General features: G+C 40.5%; 1 protein-coding gene across 1 annotated transcript; it reads right to left on the bottom strand.

Annotated features, from left to right (window-relative positions):
- Positions 1-448: 448 nt before the first annotated feature.
- Positions 449-27,126, bottom strand: LOC137196204 (stonustoxin subunit beta-like). The gene is made up of 4 exons (XM_067609063.1): positions 26,933-27,126; positions 7,560-7,733; positions 1,972-2,018; positions 449-1,839 (listed from the first exon to the last, which is right to left on the bottom strand). The coding sequence occupies exons 1-4, from the start codon at positions 27,088-27,090 to the stop codon at positions 1,292-1,294; spliced, it is 927 nt and encodes a 308-aa protein (XP_067465164.1). The 5' UTR covers positions 27,091-27,126; the 3' UTR covers positions 449-1,291.

The raw sequence follows: 27,126 nt of genomic DNA, 5'->3' as shown, positions 1-27,126 counted from the left end.
TTGTAAAGTTCCTTTGATGTATTTTTAGACTTTGATTATGTATCTCACAGTGTGTCTGTAGAACATGAATCCAATCGATCAATCTGATCAATAAACACCATCAGAACTCATCGTTTTTGAGTCGCTCTGACCAAAAAAAGCCAAAAAAGTTTGACAGCGGATGTGAAAAATCAAAACAGACTTTAACTGACGTCAGTTGTGTCGTCACAGACTGTCTGAACTTTAAAGATCCTCCGCACATGTTTTAAGAATATAAAAATACTCTGCTTGGAATAATAATGTGTGTCTGATGTTGAACAACAGCTGTCAGACTGAATGTGAGCTAAACACATTAAACTGACACTTTAAACAGTCCTGAAACTGTCAAATACCTTCAATCTACTATATGAAATTAGATATGAATTAACATGCACACACACAAAAATAAATGGAGAAAACTAACATCAGCTACTGATCATCATGAACTTTATTCTCTACACAGGAACTAAATAAACACTCCAGAGAAAAACTAAATACTTCCTGTATGTCAGAAACACACAACAGCTCCTGGACTTCTCATCTCTAATGCTGTGTTCACATCATATGAGATGGATGGTAGAGGCGGGAAAGATTCCCATGTTTACAACTCGCCAGCGTTCATGTCACACAACAAATCAAGACGGCTGCATGATTACAAAGTTGGTGGAATGAGGCTCAAAAATACTGTTATTGACAATAATCCAGCATATCCAGTAAATATCAGAGCTTTCAGCTTTTCCACTTCATAATTACCACTTGAATGTTGACCTGAATTCTATTTACAAGTCAGAATCTCATAATTAGCATCATTCCAATATGATATGAACGCAGCATAAAAGCAGCCACACTCCAGCTGCTGAGCCTCAGCCTTCACCATTAGAGGTGTTCATTTAACCAGCCAATAGGAGGCCTGTTGTTCTGACCATCATTTGTCATGTGATCTCTAAATAAGTGAAGGAATCAGGTAACACAGTTACTATGAAACTACTAGAAGAACTACAACTAAACATTGTGAAGATCCCATTCCCATTATCCCATTACAGTTCAAGCCTTTCTAATACACTAACAACAGAAAACAACAACAACTGGACTCAGTTTATCATTTGATTCATTTTACAAACAAACTGTCAATCATGTGGAAACCATGTTTACATTTACAAGCAGTGAGAGATCATGTTGGTACTAAATACCATCAGCTGTGTGTGATCCTGTACAGACTGAACTATCTGGTCAGCAGTGAGAAAGTCTCTCTAACAGGAGGAGACTCTTCCTCCTACGGACCACACAGAGACACTGAGGAATCAGACCAGTAGACCCTAAACCCAGCACACAGAGGCTGAGTGAATGTGGTGTTGAAGGTGTGGAGGTGGATCAGTGTGTCAGAGGAGACTCTGTAGAAGGACAGAGTGCCAGCAGGACAGTCCACATACACTGCTACTCTGTTAGAGACAGAGGAGGAGGAGGAGGAGGAAGAGGAGATGGATGTTGATCTCTTATTGTGACAGACAGAGTAACGACCACCAGCAGAGCAGATCAGACTCCAGGACTGATCATTCCTTCCAAACAAACAGTCAACACTGTCTCCTTTCCTGCTGATTCCTCTGTAACTCACTGATATATAAACTCTTCCGCTCCACTCGACCTCCCAGTAACAGCGACCAGTCAGATCATTTCTACACAGCAGCTGAGGACAGTAATCAAATCTGTCTGGATGATCAGGATATGACTGATCCTCCTCCACATATGTCACCTTCCTGTTGTTGTCAGACAGTTTGAGGATTCTGTTTGCTGTGTTTGGATCCAGTGTGAGTCGACAGAAATCTGATGGAGAGAACGAGACACAATACAGCTGCAGTTATTGATCTATCATCTGTTTGATGATGACATCATCTTCATCCTCAGTAGGATGTGAATGAGCTTTGTTTTGATGAATGAAATAAAAAACACACTTACACTTCCTCAGACCTGGTGTCAACCATCGGACTCCAGCAGGCTGCAGCCTGAAAGGAGGAGGGGGGTCAGAGCAGCACGTTCTCTTTCAGCATGCAAACATGGACATGACATCACTCTAGAAAAAGCAGCTCTGATCCTCATCACACTGAGCTGCTTTGCTGTTGCTAGGCAACACAACCGTCCATCACATCACGTCGCACGACGACTATCGACAGCAGCTACATTCAGCCAATCAGAAACAGGCGTCTCAAAGTCAAATCATGTCAACAATGAGACTTTTTCTTGTCAGACTCAGCAGTTTGTATTGTGAACAGATGACAGGACTGTTTAAACTGATTCACACTAACATGAAAATGATAAACCGCCTGTTTCTGTTTGTCTTTCCTCAACAATCTTTGGACGACTGACAAGTTATTTCCTCTCACACAGGTGGAACATTCCTGCATGATGGTTACAGCTGACAATCAGCTGCAGTCTCAAGAGTTTGAACTGATTTACTGTCCACCTGTCTGTCCTCACCTGAGAGTGTCCACCTGTCTGTCCACACCTGAGTGTCCACCTGTCTGTCCTCACCTGAGAGTGTCCACCTGTCTGTCCTCACCTGAGAGTATCCACCTGTCTGTCCTCACCTGAGAGTGTCCACCTGTCTTCACCTGAGAGTGTCCACCTGTCTGTCTCAGTCTCACAGTAATCAGTGAAATATTCACTAAATTTAATCTCTTCGTGTTCATTGACACGATTTTTCCTTTTTTTTGGTGACAGTCAGCAGGATTTTCAAACTAATGTATTTCAGGTGGAAGCAGGTTTCGTTCCTGCAGCAGGTTTTTTTCTGTCAGTTGGGACTCGGGAGCTCAGAGGCTGGATTGTTTTTTCTCATTTGTTCTTCATTTTTAAACTATAACCACTACATCACTCAACATTTAATCAAGAGATTTGATCCTTGTTTTCATGTTTTTATTCTAATATTAGCAGTCTGGTGGGACCGGAGAGGACGCGCTGCGTATGAGTATTTTCCTCACTGTTGATTTTAATATCTTTAACATTTCTCAACATAAAACATGAAGGCGTCCTTGATAACTCAACAATATGAAAGGTTGTGACCAAGTTTTCTTGTCAGTTTTGGACGATAGCGGAAGCGGCTACATTAGCCTACCCATGATCCTCAGCCACCATTACTATGGTGAAGACGCTAAAGCTGTGACATAAACTATATTCAGTATAACATTATACAGCAGGGCCGGACTGGGAAAATCATTCAGGCTGGGAAATATAGCTCCAGTCAGACCAGTTTATCAGCGGGGGGTCTGGGGGTCCCCACTAGGAAAACTTTACTTACAATGACTTGATTTCCTGCATTCTGCTGAATTTTAGTGCATGTGAATAACAAACTAACAGCTGCTTAGCACAATGTAGTGTTATGAAGCTGAAATAAAACCAAAGGTACATATCATTAAGGAGGGAGACGACACTACTACTACTGTGGCACCAACGCTGCTCTCTACACCTTCAAAAAGAAACAAGCAAGAGCACAACACCCTCCTCAGTTTACTGATATACACTAACAGTTACCCATCAAAGGTTCAAATAGTCCTTTAACCAACACAAACATTAAATAACACACATCTTTAAGTTCCAACAAATGACAGCAGCCTGAATAGTGACAGAAGACGTTGTGTTGTCTCAATCATTTTAAATTATCAGCTCAAAGTATGAACTCACTCACTGAAACTTTCACCAAAACACATGAATTTTATAATAATATTGACCACATTAACTGGACTACATATGCTAATTGGCTTTAGCTAGCTAGCACGTTTATTTACCTTTCTTTCTCTCTCTCTGCTCCACCCTTCCTCTTTATCCACCGTCCATCTTGCTGCTAAATCATTTAGCCTCTAAATGCACTTAATGCCAAAAGAAACGTGTAACTGCCAACTACTCTCTCTGTTTCTCTGTTTCTCTGAGGCTAGCTGACTGTGCTAGCTGGATGTGCTTCCTAACATGCTGCGGCTAACGCTCCGCTAGCCTCTCAGCTAACGTTAGCCTCGGCTCTCCATGTGGATCCAGCCGGAGCACCGAGCCCCGGTTTGTTATTCAGGTTAAAGCGGGAAGAAGCAGCGCGTCTGTCGGGCAGCTGAGTGAAGTGCAGCCTGCGGAGGAAACACCGGGACCGTCAGAGTGAAACAGTCCGCGGAGGAGCTGCTATGTTAGGCTGCACAGATAGGAAACCCCTCGGCTGACAGGAGGTATCACTCTGTCTGGAAAAAAAATCTTCTTTTTGGTTTATAACGGCGGTTGTCAACCAGCGTATTAGGTGCATTACCGCCACCTTCTGCTCCGGGGTGTGGACCAGAGATTAAATCCTACACATTAATCCTGTCTGTCTAATAAACTCAAAGAAAACTACTGCTGCACCCACTTGGCAAGTTCATTAAAGTTTTACACTGAGCTCCTGAAGTCCAGTCTTCCTGAGTTCTTCCTTCATATATTGTCTTTATTGATCATATTTAGTACAATCTATGCTTGCATGCATAATAGTCTCCTCAGCCAGCTGGAAAAAATATGTGCATATATCTTATATATGACGTACTTGATATATTCTCAATACCAAATACACCAAGTTGGGACTTGTGTACTTGCTAGTTCAGACTTGGCAAGTTGGACTCAGTAGTACAAACTTGTGAGGACGAGAGGACGCAGTAGATCATTCTGCAGCTGGAACAGCAGCAGCTCAGCTTCAACACACCTACCTGACTGTACTGTGACAAAATAATCTCAACTCAAAGCTCCACTAACACTTTTTATCTCACAAAACAAAAACCTCACTGACAGAGAGATGCAGTAAATGATGTTATTCAGTCTGTAATGTAGCTATAATAAAAATCTAAACTGTTATGTAGCTTAATAAAATAAATGAAATGAATCTGTTCATTTGAATCCATGTATATGTGTGTAAATGTGGTGATATGTGTACATGTGGAGCTCCAGAGGCAGCGCTGCTGTTCTGTCCAGTAAAAACATGAAGCTTCACTTTACATTCAGACAAACTAATGTTGCAGCTACAATTGTTAGATTTCATCTGTGAGACCAACATTTATCTTCCAGAAGGAATTATATCATATATCTAAATGCTGCGGAGACATTAGAGCCAGCGGTGAATCAGCAAAGAGCTGCAGATCAGTTCATGGATCATGTTCTCCCCGGGATGACCACATGTTGACCGGCCGATCATCTCAGGAGTCGGGCTGCTAGCAGCTGAGATGAGCGGCTGGTCCAAACATCTCCCAACACATCCCAGCAGGTTTACAGACTGGAGTTACTGGGATAAACTGGCCACATGTTGGAATCTACATGTTACTTTCTCTCCTGAAAACTTTAAAAATTAATAAAGTGACATATTATTAATCCTACAATTAAAGTTACAACAGCTTTTAGCCTGACTCAAAGTCTCCGCCATCGCTGCCGGTTGGTGTGAAATGCATTCTGGGATACTTGGATGCTTTTCATTACGCTAACGTGTCTCCTGGTTTCTCTCACTCGCGTCTCTTCTCCCAGCGAGGATGAGAGAGAGACGTGAGGACGGAGGAATTTAATTTATCAAACGGGACGTCGTCGCTCACTCCAGCATCATTTTGAGGAGACAAGTTGTCATGACGCACTTCACCCTAAATGTCAAATATGAATAAGTCAGCAATAGAAATGACTAAGTAACAGTTTAAACTCTAAAGTTTGCATTTAAAATTCATGTACAATGAATGAAGACTTTACACTGTTACTTAATCATTTCTACATATTGATAGCTGGAAGGAAAACAGCTGATAACTGCTCCAGTGTTTAATCATTTGATTATAGATCTATAGCAGCGTCTGTCTGTCACAGAATGAGACACAAACAGACAATTTAAACCTGTTAATTACTGAAAGAACAGAACCCACATAAAGGAACAATAGAAACAGCTGCAGCCTGCAGAATATGTTTAAATAAAATGTTGCTTATTTAGTTTGTGAAAGTCTGACGTGCTTTTCAGGCTCAGGATGGTTTTATAGGAGACGCAGCTGTGTGACGTCATGTTTTCCTGAAGGAGCTGAGACGCTCTGAAACACAGAAGAAGAAAGGAGAAGCCTTTTGCCTCATGAAGAGAAATAGTAGAAAGGTTTAATGATTGATTCATGATTCAGTCATCTTTATTTTATAAATAAATAGGCTATGATCAGCTGCTGTTGTGCTTTCATTCCTTCTCCACAGGTAGTTTCCTGATCTGCTGTATTACAACAACAGCCGACTGTTTACTGTCCCGTCAGATCAGCTGACCAATCAATACACACTTTGGATCAAAGGGGTGTTGCCGTCCGTTAAAACACTTCCACTAGGATACACCTGTGTTTCCTGGCTCTAAGCTCCTCCAGGAGCCTCCTCTCTCCTCGCTCCTCGTCTCCTCCAGGTGCATTTAAGGGATCGGAAGATCCTCCATGATGGCGGAGAGAGATCGATTTCCAGGTCACGGAGGAGAGAGGACGCGAGGAAGCATAGAGTTAGCTTAATGAAAAGCACCCACACACATCTCAAGTCTCTTATTAGAAAGATTTGTCTTTTCATGATGTTATTTCCTCCATTAAACTGTTTCTTGCTGACAGACAGACTCTCCCTGACTTTAATTTGATCCATAATAACAGTTCAACACATTTATATTTTACATCATTTATCCTCATTTACATTCAGTCACATGTGAGGCTGAAAATTCCTGAGCGTCAGGTTTGATATGAGTTACATCATTTCCATTTTCCCTGAAACATTTAGCCAAATACATATTTTCCAGTGTTCAAAAGACACTCTGATCATATTCTGGGTTATTAAATAATGAATTCAATATCAGAATATCAAACAATACAGATGCTAATAATCAATAAATAATATAAATGCATTCTGTGAGTAGAAATGGTTCCTGTGCCTCTGAGCAGGACACAGTATAAATGCAGAATGCAGGTTGTTATTTATGTTTGTTAAACAGGTAACAGCTGCAGAGAGGAAACAGCTGCTGCAGTGATTATTGCAGACAAAAAAACTTGATTTCTCAGAATCAAAGCTGAAATAATTAAAACGGATGGTCATAACCTTTCATATTGTTGTGTCTTGTTTAGTGTTGAGAAATGTTAAAAATATTAAAATCAACAGTGAGGAAAATACTCATACGCAGCGCGTCCTCTCCAGTCCGACCACCAGACTGGTAATATTAGGAAAAAAAATGAAAAGAAGGATAAAATCTTGTGATTAAATGTTGAGTGATGTAGCAGTTATAGTTTAAAAATGAATAGCATATGAGAACAAACAATACAGCCTCTGAGCTCCCGAGTCCCAACTGACAGAAAAAAACCTGCTGCAGGAACAAAACCTACTTCCAATTGAAATACATTAGTTTGAAAGTTGTGCTGACTGTCACGAAATAAATGGAAAAAGTGTGTCAATGTACACGAATAAATAGATTAAATTACATGACTGTTGCACGAATTGCCATGAGAGTGAGTTGGTCCGTATCTGAGAGTGTGAACCTCTCTGTCCATACCTGAGAGAGTCCACCTGTCTATCCATACCTGAGAGTGTCCAGTCTCCAGTGTGGATCCTCCAGTCCAGCAGAGAGCAGCTTCACTCCCGAGTCTCCTGGATGATTGTAGCTCAAATCCAGCTCTCTCAAATGGGAGGGGTTGGAGCTCAGAGCTGAGGTCAGAGAAGCACAGCCTTCCTCTGTGATCAGACATCCTGACAGACTGAACACACAGAAAACAACATATATGTCAGATGATCTGAGATCACTGCAGGACCGGAAGGTAGTGTGTTTATTACTGTCATCATCAATGTGTTTCTGTAATCTTTAAAGTTAAAGTTAACACTTCCAGTCACAACTTCTAAATTAAAATGGCCAACCACAGTAATTGTGTATTGTGAGGCAGTTCCAGCTTTCTGTAACCTTAGTCAACATGATGTGAGCGACTGTTACCTCTTCACTGCTAAAAATAGGTCTAAATAAAGAATAGTAACAGAGGAAGCAGCCAGTGAGCTGATAAGATGAAGAGCTGCAGGTGACAGAGTCTGACTACAGTTTGTAAGAACATCAAACCTCCAACACGTCACAGAGGTAAATGACTCCATCTCAGATGCTCACAGTTGAATACAGAACAGGAATCCCAACTAATGTGGCATATAAGGACTGAAGGTTGTGGAACAGTAAGAAAACATTTCTGACTCCTTCACTCATACTCACTGACTATACTTCACACAGTTTCAGGAATCATCCAGAGTTTAAAGGTTGTTTGAAACAAAAGAAGAATTAAATGGTAGTTAACCACATAACTGCTGGGGTGCACTGTCATATCACCATTGTGCCTAAAAATCACTATCATCCCAGCACAGATACTGCTCTGAAATTAAAAGAAACTATAACTGTTACCAAAACACTGTTAAATGAATTATTGTCTGTATGTGTGTTACTTTGGGCCAATTACACAGTTCTTCATTCAGTTTTTTAATCTAAAACTCCTCTCTGGTATTTCAGGTTCCAACAGAGACAGAACAAAACAAATGGAAATATACAAATAGAAAGTTATGCAAAGGGTCTAAACACACAACTGGTCTGAAAATAATTTCAGTAGATAAAATGTTCAGGTGTTTATCAACTCATATAAATCACAGTTTAAATGGTGATGAGTTGAGCAGGTTGATGAATCCTGACCTGAGGGTTTCCAGTCTGCAGTGCGGACTCTCCAGTCCAGTAGACAGCAGCTTCACTCCTGAATTCTGCAGGTTGTTGTTACTCAACTCTAGCTCTCTCAGACTGGAGGACTGGGAGCTGAGAACTGAGGACAGAGCTGCACAGCTTCTCTCTGAGAGGTTACAACCACTTAGTCTGGAGAACAAATGTGGAAACATACTTAAAAACGTATTTTTCTCCCATCTTGAATATATTTCTTTGAATATCTTTTCAATAAATCAATAAATCAATCAATAAATAACTATCTGTGCACTTACAGAGCTTTGTTGGAGGCTTTGACCACTGGCAGCAGCCTCAGAAGAGCCTCCTCTGAAGCAGAGTATTTCTTCAGATCAAACACGTCCACATCTTTTTCTGATGACAGTAAGATGAAGACCAGAGCTGACCACTGAGCAGGAGACAGTTTATCTGTGGAGAGACTTCCTGATCTCAGGTACTGTTGGATCTCCTTCACTAAAGAATGATCATTCAGTTCATTCAGACAGTGGAACAGATTGATGCTTCTCTCTGCAGACAGATTCTCACTGATCTTCTCCTTGATGTACTTGACTGTTTCCTTATTGGTCATTGAGCTACTTCCTGTCTCTGTCAGCAGACCTTGTAGGAGAGTCTGATTGGTCTGCAGTGAAAGACCCAGGAGGAAGCGGAGGAACAAGTCCAGGTGCCCATTTGGACTCTTTAAGGTCTTGTCCACAGCACTCTGGTAGAAATGTGGCTTGGTGTATTTTTGTTTAGTTTCAGACTTCTGGGATGTTGTTCTGTCTTCTACCAGCAGATTGACTCCAGAGTTGATGAATGTCAGATGGACATGAAGAGCAGCCAGAAACTCCTGAACACTCAGATGGATGAAGCAGAACACCTTGTCCTGGTACAGCCCTCTCTCCTCTTTAAAGACCTGTGTGAACACTCCTGAGTACACTGAGGCTGCTGTGATATCAATGCCACACTCTCTCAGGTCTGATTCATAGAAGATCAGGTTGCCTTTCTGCAGCTGCTCAAAAGCCAATTTTCCCAGAGACTCAGTCATCTTCCTGCTCTTTTCATTCCAGTGTGGATCTGTCTCAGCTCCTCCATCATACTTGACCTTCTTCAGTTTGGACTGAACCACCAGGAAGTGGATGTACATCTCAGTCAGGGTCTTGGGCAGCTCTCTCCCTTCTCTGCTTTTCAACACATCCTCCAGAACTGTAGCAGTGATCCAGCAGAAGACTGGCATGTGGCACATGATGTGGAGACTTCGTGATGTCTTGATGTGAGAGATGATGTTGCTGGCCTGCTCCTCATCTCTGAATCTCTTCTTGAAGTACTCCTCCTTCTGTGGATCAGTGAACCCTCTGACCTCTGTCACCATGCCGACACACTCAGGAGGGATCTGATTGGCTGCTGCAGGTCGTGTGGTTATCCAGAGGCGAGCAGAGGGAAGCAGTTTCCCCCTGATGAGGTTTGTCAGGAGCACATCCACTGAGGTGGACTTTGTAACATCAGTCAATGTCTTAGTGTTGTGGAAGTCCAGAGGAAGTCGACACTCATCCAGACCATCAAAGATGAACACAACCTGGAACTCTTCAAACCTGCAGATTCCTGCTTCTTTGATTTCAGTAAAGAAGTGATGAACAAGTTCCACCAAGCTGTACTTTTTCTCTTTCAGCACATTCAGCTCTCTGAACGTGATTGGAAATGTGAACTGTATGTCCTGGTTGGCTTTGTCTTCAGCCCAGTCCAGAGTGAACTTCTGTGTTAAGACTGTTTTCCCAATGCCAGCCACTCCCTTTGTCATCACTGTTCTGATTGGTTCATCTCTTCCAGGTGAGGCTTTAAAGATGTCTTCTTGTCTGATTGTTGTTTCTGGTCTGTCTGGTTTCCTGGATGCTGTTTCAATCTGTCTGACCTCATGTTCATCATTGACTTCTGCAGTCCCTCCCTCTGTGATGTAGAGCTCTGTGTAGATCTGATTCAGAAGGGTTGGGTTTCCTGCTTTAGCAATCCCCTCAAACACACACTGGAACTTCTTCTTCAGGTTAGACTTGAGTTTACGTTGACACCTGCCAGCAGGAGTTTCTGAATGAACACACAAGAAATAGGATCAATGAATGAAGCAAATATTTAAACATTTAATTCCCTCAAAGAATGAGTATATAAAACGTACTTTCCTCCATCTGTTGAGACATCAGTAAATGTCTCATTTATCCATCATGTTAAATCTGTATAGAAATCCTCTTACTGCTCTGCAGACAGTCAACCAGCTCCTCCTGCTTCATTCTCCTCAGGAAGTGCAGTGTGATCTTCAGAAATGCCTCTCTGCTGCTCCTCCTCTGCTCTTCCTCCTCACCGCCCAACACCTCCTCATCCTCCCTCTGACCCTCTAGGCATTCTGGGTAATCTGGACTCAGAACCTTCTGCATCTTCTTCAGCTCGTTCTTCGCAAAGGTGAAGATGTTCTCCTCCAGCAGCTAGAACAGAATACTATATGAATGACACAATCAAACTAAAATTATGAAGCAAACATCAGATCCATGTTGGACAGACTGACAATCCACTGGTCTACAAAGTGCAGCATGGAGATGATTGTGAACAGAATAGATGTAAAAGTAGTTGTTGTACATGTACAGACCATAAATATGGAGTCCAGGTGTGTTTGATGCTGCTGGGCAGACTGACCACTGGGAACCTCTGAGCTCTCCTGGTCCACTCTGTGGAGGAATCATGAAGAATGAGTTCACATTATGTCTGTCCACACAGAGACAAACACAAGCTAAAGGTCCATCAAGTGATATTTGGATGTGAACAGAGAATCAGATGACTCCCTGTAGTGGTAAAGCTTTACTAGTCCTGCTGATCCCACTGAGAATCAACAGCTCAGTCTGTTTGTAGCTTTCAGCTCAGTGTTTTGCTTCATCAGTCAGTTTGGTTTAGTCCCAACAGCTCTGAACAATCCTCCATACAGCTCTCCCTCCCTCACTGTACACTGCTGAAGTGCCCTGGAGCAAGGCAGCTACAACCTCCAGCTGCTCCAGGGGAGCTGCTCAGTGTCTGTTTGTATCAGACTGGTTGAACTGGGCAGCTCCCAGTATGAAAATGACATTCAGGTGAAAAAGTGAGAAAGTCGGCAGGTGTCATGTCTGAGGTCTTTGAACGTCTTGTGTTTGAGCAGGTTGAGGAGTATTTAGTCAGATACAATATGTTGTATGAGCTTCAATCTGGCTTTACAGCAGCAGACTCTACTGACACCTGTCTTATTCATTTGTTTGATTTTATTAGACAAAACCTTGATGGAGGAAATTATGCTGACTTGCAGAAAGCTTTTGACACAGTGAATCATTCTGTACTGTTGTCAAAGTTACAGTGCATGGTGTTTGGACATACTGCTGTAAAATGGTTTATTTCTTACATTACAGGAAGAACTCAAGTCTGTGATGTTGAAGTGGTTCTATCAGAACCTCAGGATATTACATATGTGGTGCTGCACAGTTCTATTTTAGGGCCTCTTTTATTTCTTATGTATATAAATGATACGACAGCTGCTGTGACATGCAAGCTGCTGCTGTATGCTGATGATTCTGCATTACTGCTATCTGGGAATGATGTCAGTGAAATTCACAACTCTTAGTAATGAGTCAGAAAGTGTGAGAGAGTGGCTCATAGACAACAAGCTTTCAATACATTTGGGTAAAACCCAGTCAATCCTGTTTGGAACAAAGACGTTAAGAACAAATACACTGAAAATCTTTTGTAATGAAACTGAAATTTTATAATATTTTGTCTCATATTTAGGAATAATATTGGACCAGTCACTGTCCTGTGAATCAGTTGTTGATAAAATATTATCTAAGAGTGGCAGCAAACTTCAGTTCCTGTTTCACAGACTAAGACTCTTTTTGACTTTTCTGTTGAGAAACTTCTCATGTCCTCATTGGTACAGCGTCAGTTTGATTCTGCCTGTTCTGATTGGTTCAGTGGTTTGACATCTAAATTTAGGAACAAACTGCAGGTGATGCAAAATAATATTATTCAGTATTTATTAAATGTATCCTGTTTAACTCATGTTGGTGATGAATTCAGAAGTGTAGGACTGCTGCCAGTACAGCTCAGAGTAGAACAACAGAAGCTGCATCATATGTTCAACATTATCAATGGGTTTGCTCCTCAATACTTCACAGATAACAATGGAACATACTCAGCATGGCTATAACACCAGGGCCAGTGTGTGTTCATATAAAGTCCCTCCAGTGAATAATGTAGCCAGAAGTTCCTTTTTTCAAGCTGCTGCCGTGTTGTGGAACAGCCTCCTGTTACACATCCAGCTGTTAAAAATGAGAGGAGCTTATAGAAGTCAGGTCAGGACTTATTTATGGAACATGGTCACAGGTTTATAATGAAATCTGCAATTCCATTTTTACTTCAGCCATCAAATTGTCTTTGTTGTACTTTGTGTTTTGATGTGGGCGTTTATTATTTAATTTAATTTGTGGTGATTCAGTTTTATGTTGTATGTCTTGTGTTTTGTCTTTTAACATCTTGGGTCCATGTTGGAAATAAGTGTTTTCACTTTAACATGTTTTTTATGTCTGTAATGTATAAATAAATCATATCATGTCACTTTTCATATGAACAAGCAAGTGCAACACCATGAATGTCTTCCAGGAGAGACTGTCTGAACATGTGATCTGTTATCTCCATATTTAAATGAGTATCACGTCTCCTCCCTCTCTATGACGGCCGGCTTTTCACTGACGTGGTCGGACAACATGTCGTACAAACCAGTTCTTTTCTAGCATAACCCGACGTTTACTGTCAGTTACAGCTTACATCTGATCAGCAGATGGATGTCCTCCTTTAAAATTAATGAAATCCTCCTTCGACCAGTCGCTCTTAAAGGACAGACAGCTGGGTTCAGGTCCAGGAGAGTCTGGTCTCTGCTGCTGGATCCTGAAACAACAACAGCTCTGATAAATGTGCATGTTGGATAGAAATGAAAAGTCTGTTCAGTCTTTGCAGCTTTACATTCTGACCTTCCATCAGCAGGTTGTCTAGATTTAAAACCTAAAGGTTCCTCCATGGACCGGTCACTCTTCATGGACGCACAGCTGGGTCCAGGTCCAGGTCTAGGTCTAGGTCTAGGTCCAGGTCCAGGTCTAGGTCCAGGTCCCGGTCCAGGCCCAGGTCCAGCAGAGTCTGGTCTGTGCTGCTTCTTTGTTCTTCAACACAACACACACAGAGCTCTGAGTGTGAATAATGATGGTGGAGTGATGTGAGTGGAGAACAGTGATGGACAGTTAGAGATCCTCATCTCACCTCTGAGCTTTGGTCTGGCTGTCATGTTCCCTTCGCCTTCGCCTTTTAGAGGGAGGGACTCCCTCCTCTCTGTCCTCACACTGATCCATAGCAGAGAAACACCTTCACACAAACACAACAACAAGCTCATTCATTACAACAAGCTGCACATCACACCAGCACTGCAGTTACAACGGCGTCATTCTTGATTCAACCACCAGATGGCAGCAAAGTAAGACATTATTCTTCATTTCCACTGAGGTTTAATGTTTCATGTTTTACTTTCAGAAGCTTCCAGTTCTCTGTTGGCTTTTCATTTACCACTATAGAGCACATTTAATGGAGATGAGCTGCTGGTGGAGTCAGCTGTGTGGCAGAAGAAATAAAAATACTCACCAGGTGAATTTAGATCCACATCCAGTCACAGAGTCTTTGTAGCTTCACCTGCAGAGGAAACACAGAGAGAGAAACTGCTGCTGAATCTCCTTCATCAGTCCTTCATCATCAGTCTGAGGACTCTGGTTTTCTATGGAGTCATTTGTACTTCTTGCTGTTTTAATTAGAGATTGTACTGAATGACACTTTATTGATTAATAACAGTTAAGCAGCATATCACACTCAGAGGCCTGACATGTATTTCAACTGATGATTTAGTGAATATACATAAAGATACTGATGCAACAATTTTCACAAATATCAGTGGAGACAAAACTTGTGAAGTTTGTCAGACACTAAATGTGTTCTCTCTCTTTTATCCCCGAGGAGATTAGAAGGAGCCACAAGATCACATGAATGTTTGTATTTCAGAGCATCAATGCATCATATTTTTATTTACATTCATCTTTATTTATGGTTCTGTTATAGTTGCTACAGCTGTGTTATATTCTACTTGATCTTGTGGGAATGTTGTCTGTCAATCAGTGTTAGATTATAAGGATCAAAGTACAGACGTTTCCATGATTTATGGTTGAATTAATGGAGCATCTTCATCATCATCATCATCATCATCATCATGTACAGTAAAGATTAAAACAGGCAGAATAAGAGAGAACAATCTGTCTTATTGATGCCTCATCAATGTGATGAGGCATCACATTGTAGTTTAAACTCCATCATTATTCCACAAACAGAGTTTACTGTGTTTTGATGACAGTGATTCACTTTGTAGTTTATATAATGTGACATTGATTTTATATTGATATAGTATAAAGATACTGAATGAAGGTTTGGCAGCAACATAAACTTTAGTTTCTATTGCTGCAGCTCTTAGCTTGGTTAAAATACTGAATATCATCAATGAAAAGATGTTTTCAACAGTTTGTCTGTGATATAGTTTAGAAAGATTTCAGAGAATATTATTTAATGACTTTTATTAGCTGTTAATCACTAACCATACCACCTGTGAAACAAAGTCTCCCTCACTACCAATATGATACTGGTTATTAAAACATGCAACAGTTTAAAGGTGACTGAATGCAGCGACCCTTCATACTGACACTAAACTTCTCTGACAATGAATAAAATGTTTTACACAAACAAACTCAAGACTGTTTGAAACCGTTTGAGTTCATTTGATGTCAAACTGTCAGAACATAATCACATGACTGTGTTTAAGTGCAGTTAGTGACGTGTTGAAAGCTGATAAAATGTGTATCTGTCAGGTTGGTGAGCTGTTGTTGACTTGCTAGCTAGTGACAGTGTTCCTAATATAACTGCAGCACATTTTACTGTTTGATGAACAATAAATTCACTGCAGAACATCTATTAAAACATGGTTTACTTTTACTGCTCAACATTAAACACAACTAAACAGCATATTATTAATAATCTATTTCATTCATTTATGAAAAGCAGCAGCATCATACATTGAGCCTTTAACACTCAGTGTCAGCTGTGTATTTATTTGAGTCTCATTTATTATTATTGATGCACATATTACATGTTATATGCAGGTAATTTTTCAGAGTAACAACAGACAGTGAAAGGTTGACTGTTGGAATTAGTGTTAAAATAGTGCAGACATGGAACAATGTGTGGCAGGGGTACAGGGGTAACATTCATTAAGACCTGCATTATTGTCTCTGATGCTGTGAAATACACGCAGGGCAACAGGGCAGTGCGTAATGTTTGTGCAGCGACTGAGTGAAGCTTCATTACTCCTGAGACACACACTGCTGCTGCTGCTCTATCTTTCTACATAGAGTTGGCTTTGAAAATTGCCATTAATAATAGCATTTTCATATCATTTAAGTATAAATTCCATTTATATTTAGTTTAGTCAGAAAAAGATTAAGAAGCATGTGCTCAATCTTTAAAACTAAATAAATAAATAATATGTGAGGTGAAAGTGGCTTTCTTTCTGACGGGGATGGTGGTGTCAGTCACATACACTCCTCACAAAGGACGGGGTTTTATTGATTATATTAATCATTCTGCCAGTTAAACCCTGCTGTCACCGCTCCAAGTGAATAAAATCCCTCCAGACGACACCAAGTTCCCCAAACGAGCCAAACACACCAAAACCTCCAAACTGTCAGGAGGGAAACTGACAACAAATAAGGAAAATAACACCAAATCTCTGCCTGGAAGCAGGAGAAACAGCAGGCAGGAACTCTGGTTGGAACTGATATGACTGAAAGTGAGCAGGAGTCGAGAGAAGAAGCTCCGTGTGTCACCGACTATCTTTACTGGAGTTCCCCGCCAGAGAGTCTTCCTGCCTCGGCTGCACCGCGCAGGCTGACCCGCAGTGGTGACATATTCTACAGATATAGACATTGAAACCATAGTGCAAGGTGTGATGTTGCTGGTATGATGTTATTATGACTAACAACTGATCATTTCTCTGTCTATTTTTGCTGAGAACCGCGCCTTACGCAGAAAAAACAAAAAGGAAATGGCACATGAGATGAAAAAACTGGCTCCTCACATACTGAAGGCATCATTTACATTATATTATGCATATAATGAATATGCATAACATGTAGATTTTATAGCACCTTTTGCAGTATATGTTTTAAATGTGGTATTTTCCTTTCCAGTGTTTGAAGCAGAAAATAACCGCCTGAATGTGCCAGAATTTTTTGAATTATTAAATTATACACCAAAATATGTGTATAATTTTTTCAATGAGCCTTTATTGTGAAATTCACCAGTGAAATGTTCTGGAAGTTGGTGTGCAGCTAGCTGGGGTCCTGTAGGATGTAGAGAAGTGGAATCATTGATTGGAAACAGACAGTTTCCTTTTCATAATATGCTGAATATGAGAAATTGTTAATCTGTATAAGTGAAGTCAAGACTCTGTAGATTCTAATTCCACAGTGAATTCTCCCGAGTCATAACCTCCTTGGTGAACAAGTGAAATAAATAGTGCATTTTTTCAATTCACTGTTTCAATCAAACTGTAATATTATTGGTTGAATGTAAAGTAAATGCAAATCACGTTTAGTTGACGGATCACTCGTGTCCTCCCAGCAGAAAAGCCTCATTACCGTAATAACGGTATACGCGCAGTAGGAAAGTACGTGGCGGCTAGTTTGACTGTAATTCCCGGAGTGGCGGCTGACTTGACTGCAGTTGTCGAATGTGTCTGTACTATAACTGAGTGTCACAGAGAAACTGACGGCACATTTTGCAAAAAGTATCAAAACTCCAAAGGTTCGATATATTTACATGTATCAACTGGAAGGAACCGATACTGTGAAAAGAACCGGTCCGCCCATCACTACTTTGAACAGTGAACCTAAAATGGAGGAAAACTTCCAGCATGTTGATTTGTGTTGACTGTTAGTAGAGTTCTGAACTACAGATTTCTGCTGTTTCTACTGGAACTAAACTAACAAGATGAACAAAGAGTCATTCAAGAGTCAAACAGTGAAAACTGTCACAATATAAACACAATAAAGTCACAATAAATACCTTTAGAAGAAGAAAAGAAGCTGCGACACGACGACAACAGAACGAGGAAGTAAACTTCAACAGGAAATAACATAGAGAGAGAGAGAGAGAGAGAGAGAAGAACACGACCTCTGTAGGACATTTTAGGTAAAAGCCATTTCCATTTCATGAGCCGACCTTTGACCTTTTCTGAGACATTGTCCCAGTTTTTCTGTAAGAACATTTCATTGCCCAGAAAAACTCCCAGGTATTTTAGCCCTCCTTTTTTCCAGACCAGACCTCCAGGTAACCTGAGCTGATCCACCAGCCGATCCCCCACCATGACAGCCTCACTCTTCCCCCAGTTTACTTTAGCAGAGGATATGCAACCAAACAGATTAACAGTGTTCACTAACACATCAATATCTCTCTGTGTGTTGACCAGGACAATGACATCATCAGCGTACGCCGACAGTTTAAAAGAGGCATCACAGTCAGGAAAACAAACACCAGTCAGATCATTCCTCAGTTTGTGGAGCAGAGGCTCGATGGCCAGAGAGTAGAGCATGCCGGACAGAGAGCAGCCCTGCCTGACACTGGCACTCTGGACACTGAAAGGAGCACTCAGACCTCCGTTGATTTTCACAACACTCGCAATGTCACTATACAGAACCTGGATCTTGGCTATGAAACCAGGGTTGAACCTGAGAGCAGCCAAAGTTTGCCATAGATACTGGTGTTCAACCCGGTCAAAAGCCTTTTCCTGGTCTATTGAAATCAGACCAGTGTCTACAGCCAATGAGCTGGAGACCTCCAAAACATCCCGAATTAAAGTGACATTGTCACTTATCAGCCTGCCGGGCGCGCAGTATGTCTGATCAGTGTGGATGACAGAAGCCATCACCTCTCTGAGTCTGCTGGCCAGGACCTTGGACAATATCTTGTAGTCCGTGCAGAGCAAAGAAACAGGTCTCCAGTTCTTCAGCTCCTGCAGGTCTCCCTTCTTGTTATTGACCATCTGACATGGAGTTTCAGTCAAAACAATAACACTTCAATCTGCTTCAAGCAGTGTAACAACCTTTTGTATAGGTCTTTCAAGTAACACTGGTTTAGGTGTTGATTTCCCCTTTTTGTCAAATGTAGTATCACTACCCAGCAACTTCAGTTTTCTCACTCTATCATCTAACCCTGGGTAAACTTCTGTGATTCTGGCTAGCTTCCATTCATTGTGTGGTGCCAGATCATCTTGCAGAAGGACAATGTCGTTCACCTTCATGTTCCTTCTGTCCTTCTATTCTGAACCTACAACCTCGATTGTAGGTTCAGAAGATATTCTTTCCTCCATCGAGTCCAAAACTCATTGGCCAAATATTGTACCCGGTGCCACCTCTTTTGAAGATAAAGATTCTCTTTGACAAATTGTCCAGGTGGGGGTAGAATGACCGCAGACTTCATTGTGAGGATATGGTTCGGAGTTAAAGGTTCAGGTCCAGATGGGTCATTCAAATGTTCAGCGGTGAGTGGTCTGCTATTAATGATAGCCATAACCTCACACATGAATGTCCGTATGGAGGATTTGGATTACGGACTCTTGCTGCTACATTGTCACATTTCACTTTGAGGCAACTCAAAATTCAGTTAAAATGGTGCAATTTCATCACATCAAACAGCTGGTGTGACAGTAACTTAACAGAAACTCATTGAAATAGTTATTGGTCTCTGTGATTGTTCCTCCTGTTCATACTTGCCCTGAAATACTGTCAGACTTAAATGTAAGTGATGGGAGTCAAATACTGAGTCCATGTTTAGTGAAAAAATGCTTTGTCAAATTCAACTTAGGCTAAAATGAAGGTTCAATAGGCTGAGTTGGACAAAATGAAGTGGGTACCCTCCACACTTTTTCAATATGAAATTCCTAAAATAAAGAATTTCAAAACATAAGACAAAACAGGCCAGAATAGTAGAGGAAAATGTATACACGACATGTTATCCTTCCATTATATGTTAGACTTGGTTTTGTGGTTGGTGGAGAGAAGCTGTGGTGCCTCACTCTGAAAACTGAATACGTGACAGTACATGCATATTAGAGTTCCAACATGCATGTATTGTCACGTACTTACCAGTGATACAAACTAGACTAGTTCTTCTAAAACAGTTTCCTCTGTGGTTTAAGACAGGAAGTCACACTCTGCAGAGCTCTGAGACTCAGACACAAAGAAGAAATCTAGAGAAACAAGAATCAAAGCAGTAATCTCTATAAACATTATTATTGTATTTGCTTGAAGATCTCTTCTCTCTGTCATTTCCCACTAAGTGAAGACTTACTGTATATCTGATTTGTATAATCTTAATAAGTACAAATCTTTCTTTTCAGTTTTCAGACTGCCATGATGTTGCATCCACTGATCTTACTTCTCCCTTTACAGTCAGGGGAGGCAGAGTGCAGAGTGAGAAACAGAACATATTTGAGTAAAACATGGATGTTTGCATGTGCTGGAAAGCAAAGAACATAATTCAGCTTCTAACAAAAAAAGAAAAGAAATCCTTTTCATGTAAACACAATGAATGAGATGAGATTTTTAAAAAATGACATGAATGTAATATTGACATCAAAAATAATATAAAGTTATAAAGAACTGATCATTAATTCAAAAGGAAAGGCTGGTTAGAGTCAGTTAACAGCTTCACAACACCAAGTGAGGTTTCCAGTGTGAATTCAGTTGAAATTTACAACATATTAAAAAGGTAATGCAGCTATTTTTTTAATTACCAAAGAGATTATAGATCAAATATATTTTGTGTGCACTTACCAGCTGAAAATACACAGTTCCTGTTTACTGTAACTATGGCCAGATAAGTCTGCATTAGTTTTTACAGATCAGTTTCATATGTTTGCCTGTTATTGACTAATTGAATATTATATTGTTCAGTAAAACATCACCTGAATAATTGGAACATGAATACACAACTTTTTTCCAGAACTCAACAGAGATTTAAAATTTGAAAATTAAAGGGAAAAACATTTTGTAGTGACGAGGGTCTCTTCAGATAACTGTAATGTTTGAAAAGTTGAAAATCTCAGACTCAGTCAATCTTACAATCACCTAACCCATGAGAGAGACTGGAGTTCATTCCCTCACTCACTTTTAAAATCTCATTTAGTTTCTCTTTCTGGAGATAGAATGTCACGTTGGTTGTGGTTTGAGAAAAACAGGAAGGTCAAAGAGTGAGAAACAGCATATTGAAAGTCACTTATGACTCTTCTGTTTCTGCATATACAGCATACTGGCTGAGGACTTTTTTATTCTTGATTCAGTGATGACATATTTGTTGGTTTTCTTTTAACTTTTTTGGATTCACAGAAGTTCAAGATGATTCACGTGACGGATGGAGTCTTTCAGAGCTTTGCTTTTCCACCACACTGTTATCTATTAAGGCCTGAGCACCGAGTAGCACGAAGGCTCCATTGTAATTATTGTTTTTTAACCAAATTAATCAGCCTTTGTATGTCTGTATCATGTGACGTCCCTCTCTCTGCCTCCAGCTCGTGTGATTGGTTTGGCTTCCTGGCTCAGGAGCCAATAAGCAGAGTCAGAGAGGATGTAATTATAATAATTTAGTTTTCATTCTGTCATCCTTCACTTTCATGTGTGTTGCACCCTGTTTTGTTCTTTTATCCTCTCTTATTTAATTGTTTTATACATTTACTCCATCTTTATTGTTTGATGTTAATATTTATGAATACTTTTTATTTTTTTTATGTATGTATATGTGGAATATTTCTATATGTATATACTATATATATATGTTTTTGTATCTTGAGCATTTTGGGAATACAAGTTCCCTTTGGAATGAAAAAAGTTCTCTTTTATTTCACAAATTCACCTTCATTTATCCAGAATAAAGCATCACAAAGGTGCTTCAATAACTATGATGAATCATTTAATCTTTCCAACATTTTTAAATCAGTTTCTGTCAATCAGTAATTAGAAACCCATTGTTTCTTCTCAGTGTTATTTGTTTTATGATGTTTATATTTTCTGTATGGTTGAGTATATTTCATGTTAGTAACTTATTGATTCATTCAGGCTCCATTTGACAGACGTCAGTGTCTCCATTTTGTTTGTCAGTGAAAGTGAAAGCAACACTTTGCACTTTAAACTCAGTAAACACATACTTGTAAGCTCAGGCTCAGTCCTTTCACTGGATTCACTGGATTTTGGGTGTGATCACGACTTCTTTAATGCATTTAAAATGTTTTACTTATATTTGTGAATCACTTTGTAACTGTGGAAAAGTGCAATAAAAGTGTATTATTATTTATTTAAAGTCAGGATCACTGTGGAAATAAGTTGATAATAATAATTAGTTGAACTTGTTGTAAAAACGTGTTAAATAACTGTGATGAATCATGTTATAACTAAATATAATCTGACAGAGAAGTGAATGTATTTAATGTGATGTATCTTCTGATTAAATGCAGGTTTTCAGGCTGATGAAGCTGCAGTTCTGCTGCCACCTGCAGGTCAGACGAGTGGCTGCAGACGGTTCCTCAGGACCAGCTGGTGTTTGATCAATAATCAATAAACTGTCACAGTCATCACTAATAATAAACTACAGTCACCAGACTCTGTTATATTTGTGTTTGTAATAAGTTTCTCTCCTCTATATATGAAAATAAGCTCGACTAAATATCAGAAACATCTTTCAAAGTAATTAAGTCCAAAACAACAACCACAGAACCAGTGAACCTCAACAAAACTTAACACTTATTGCATCACTGTTGTATTTCATTGTATTATTCAGGTGTTTCTATTTTTCTGGTGGTCACTTAGTGTGTCAACAGGCTGAATTTTGACTAATGAAGCTTTTCCAGAGTTTCCTCTGATGTTTCTGTTGTCTAAATAGCATCTTGTTAGCAAAGCTAATTAGAGTCAAAGAGGATTAACAAGGTTTCAAACCTTCCACCAGTATTCAACAAAGCAACATAATAAATCACTACTAGCACCATCTCTACTGGTGTCACATCATTTTAACCCCCGCTGACACAAACATGATGAAACCTGTTGCTTACGTTACCTTTAGATGCTGAAAATCATTTTCATCAAGCTGATGAGTGAAGGTGAAATTAATCAGCAGCTTCAACCAGGAAACCAAACGTAGGAAGAACAAACATGTAACTCACAGCAGGAAGATTTCAAATGTCAGTTGCTTCACAAACAGTCTCAACTCTGAATTCATCTTTAACCAGAAGTGACTGTAAAGAAATATGATCCCAGCACAGCGCTGACCTTTGGAATAAAGAACCTGGAACAGCTAAAGTCAAACATTGACAGACTGTATAAATCCTCATCAGATAGATTTAGTCTTTATTGTCCATTTGTTCTCACAGCCTGGAGGAGGCGCAGCTGAGGCTGTTTATGCAGATTAGACAGCACAGTGCAATTTTAAAGCAGCTTCAAATCTGTGCTGTGAATAACTAGAACATCTGGAACATCTGGAACGACAGGAAATCAGGAACTTTATTTTGGTTGCTGCATTTTATTGTGAAAGGATTCACCAGAAATGTGTTGAACAGTACAGTAAAGGTCCCAAACTCAATGTGACACTTGACAGCATGTTTATTGATTGACTGGTGTATTGATGGAGGGCAGTGATCATTCTAATGACTGCTGACGTCACTCACACCATAGACTGTAATAAATAACTGACAAACTGATTCAGCTGCTCTGATTGGACGAGGACGTCTCTCAGTGAGACAAAAGGTTTCAGAAATCTGATGGAGAGAACGAGACACAATACAGCTGCAGTTATTGATCTATCATCTGTTTGATGATGACATCATCTTCATCCTCAGTAGGATGTGAATGAGCTTTGTTTTGATGAATGAAATGAAAAACACACTTACACTTCCTCAGACCTGGTGTCAAGTATTGGACTCCAGCAGGCTGCAGCCTGAAAGGAGGAGGGGGGTCAGAGCAGCACGTTCTCTTTCAGCATGCAAACATGGATGGATATGACATCACTCTAAAAAAAGCAGCTCTGATCCTCATCACACTGAGCTGCTTTGCTGTTGCTAGGCAACACAACCGTCCATCACATCACATCGCACGATGACTATCGACAGCAGCTACATTCAGCCAATCAGAAACAGGCGTCTCAAAGTCAAATCATGTCAACAATGAGACTTTTTCTTGTCAGACTCAGCAGTTTGTATTGTGAACAGATGACAGGACTGTTTAAACTGATTCACACTAACATGAAAATGATAAACCGCCTGTTTCTGTTTGTCTTTCCTCAACAATCTTTGGACGACTGACAAGTTATTTCCTCTCACACAGGTGGAACATTCCTGCATGATGGTTACAGCTGACAATCAGCTGCAGTCTCAAGAGTTTGAACTGATTTACTGTCCACATGTCTGTCCTCACCTGAGAGTGTCCACCTGTCTGTCCTCACCTGAGAGCGTCCACCTGTCTGTCCTCACCTGAGAGTGTCCACCTGTCTGTCCTCACCTGAGTGTGTCCACCTGTCTGTCCTCACCTGAGTGTGTCCACCTGTCTGTCTGTACCTGAGAGTGTCCTCCTGTCTGTCCTCACCTGAGAGTGTCCACCTGTCTGTCCTCACCTGAGTGTGTCCACCTGTCTGTCTGTACCTGAGAGTGTCCACCTGTCTGTCTGTGCTTGAGAGTGTCCACCTGTCTGTCCACACCTGAGAGTGTCCACCTGTCTGTCCTTACCTGAGAGTGTCCACCTGTCTGTCTGTACCTGAGAGTGTCCACCTGTCTGTCTCAGTCTTACATTATATAGCAGGGCTGGACTGGGAAAATCATTCAGGCTGGGTATAAATATAAATATAGCTCCAGTCAGACCAGTTTATCAGTGAGGGGTCTGGGGGTCCCCACTAGGAAAACTTTACTTACCGCCACCTTCTGCTCTGGGGTGTGGACCAGAGATTAAATCCTACACATTAATCCTGTCTGTCTAATAAACTCAAAGAAAACTACTGCTGCACCCACTTGGCAGGTTCATTAAAGTTTTACACTGAGCTCCTGAAGTCCAGTCTTCCTGAGTTCTTCCTTCATATATTGTCTTTATTGATCATATTTAGTACAATCTATGCTTGCATGCATAATAGTCTCCTCAGCCAGCTGGAAAAAATATGTGCATATATCTTATATATGACATACTTGATATATTCTCAATGCCAAATACACCAAGTTGGGACTTGTGTACTTGCTACTTCAGACTTGGCAAGTTGGACTCAGTAGTACAAACTTGTGAGGACGAGAGGACGCAGTAGATCATTCTGCAGCTGGAACAGCAGCAGCTCAGCTTCAACACACCTACCTGACTGTACTGTGACAAAATAATCTCAACTCAAAGCTCCACTAACACTTTTTATCTCACAAAACAAAAACCTCACTGACAGAGAGATGCAGTAACTGATGTTATTCAGACTGTAATGTAGCTATAATAAAAATCTAAACTGTTATGTAGCTTAATAAAATAAATGAAATGAATCTGTTCATTTGAATCCATGTATATGTGTGTAAATGTGGTGATATGTGTACATGTGGAGCTCCAGAGGCAGCGCTGCTGTTCTGTCCAGTAAAAACATGAAGCTTCACTTTACATTCAGACAAACTAATGTTGCAGCTACAATTGTTAGATTTCATCTGTGAGACCAACATTTATCTTCCAGAAGGAATTATATCATATATCTAAATGCTGCGGAGACATTAGAGCCAGCGGTGAATCAGCAAAGAGCTGCAGATCAGTTCATGGATCATGTTCTCCCCGGGATGACCACATGTTGACCGGCCGATCATCTCAGGAGTCGGGCTGCTAGCAGCTGAGATGAGCGGCTGGTCCAAACATCTCCAAACACATCCCAGCAGGTTTACAGACTGGAGTTACTGGGATAAACTGGCCACATGTTGGAATCTACATGTTACTTTCTCTCCTGAAAACATTAAAAATTAATAAAGTCACATATTAATAATCCTACAATTAAAGTTACAACAGCTTTTAGCCTGACTCAAAGTCTCCGCCATCGCTGCCAGTTGGTGTGAAATGCATTCTGGGATACTTTTCATTACGCTAACGTGTCTCCTGGTTTCTCTCACTCGCGTCTCTTCTCCCAGCGAGGATGAGAGAGAGACGTGAGGACGGAGTCAGTGAAAGGAACTCTGAATGCTTCAGCATACCAAGAGATTTTGGACAATTCCATGCTCCCATCTTTGTGGGAACAGTTTGGGGATGGCCCCTTCCTGTTCCAACATGACTGTGCACCAGTGCACAAAGCAAGGTCCATAAAGACATGGATGAGAGAGTTTGGTGTGGATGAACTTGACTGGCCTGCACAGAGTCCTGACCTCAACCCAATAGAACACCTTTGGGATGAATTAGAGCAGAGACTGAAAGCCAGGCCTTCTTGTCACATCACAGAGGTAAATGACTCCGTCTCAGATGCTCACAGTTGAATACAGAACAGGACTCCCAACTAATGTGGCATATAAGGACTGAATGTTGTGGAAATAAATGTAAAAACAAACAATTTCTGACTCCTTCACTCTCAGTCACAGACTGTACTTCACACAGTTTCAGTAATCATGAGTTTTAAGGTTGTTTGAAACAAAAGATGAATAAAATGGTGGTTAACCACATAACAGCTGGGGTGCACTATCATATCACCATTGTGACTAAAAATCACTATCATCCCAGCACAGATACTGCTCTGAAATGAAAAGAAACTACAACTGTTACCAAAACACTGTTCACTCAATAACTTATCTGTATGTGTTTTACTTTGGGCCAGTTACACAGTTCTTCATTCAGTTTTTGAATCTAAAACTCCTCTCTGGTATTTCAGGTTCCAACAGCGGAGAAAGAACAAAACTAATGAAAATATGTTAGTAGAAAGTTATTCACAGGGTCTAAACACACAACTAGTCTGAAAATAATTTGATTAGAGAAAATGTCCAGGTGTTTATCAATTCATATAAATCACAGTTTAAATGGTGATCAGTTGATCAGGTTGATGAATCCTGACCTGAGAGTTTCCAATGTACAGTGTGGATTCTCCAGTCCAGCAGACAGCAGCTTCACTCCTGAACTTTGCAGGTTGTTGTTACTCACTTCCAGCCCTCTCAGACTAGAGGACTGGGAGCTGAGAACTGAGGACAGAGCTGCACAGCCTTCCTCTGTCATCAGACATCCTGACAGGCTGCAGACACACAAAGCAAC

The sequence above is a fragment of the Thunnus thynnus genome, chromosome 13 (assembly GCF_963924715.1).
Source record: "Thunnus thynnus chromosome 13, fThuThy2.1, whole genome shotgun sequence".
In the NCBI taxonomy this organism is placed as follows: Eukaryota; Metazoa; Chordata; class Actinopteri; order Scombriformes; family Scombridae; genus Thunnus; species Thunnus thynnus.
This window is presented reverse-complemented; position numbering and strand designations above follow the sequence as displayed.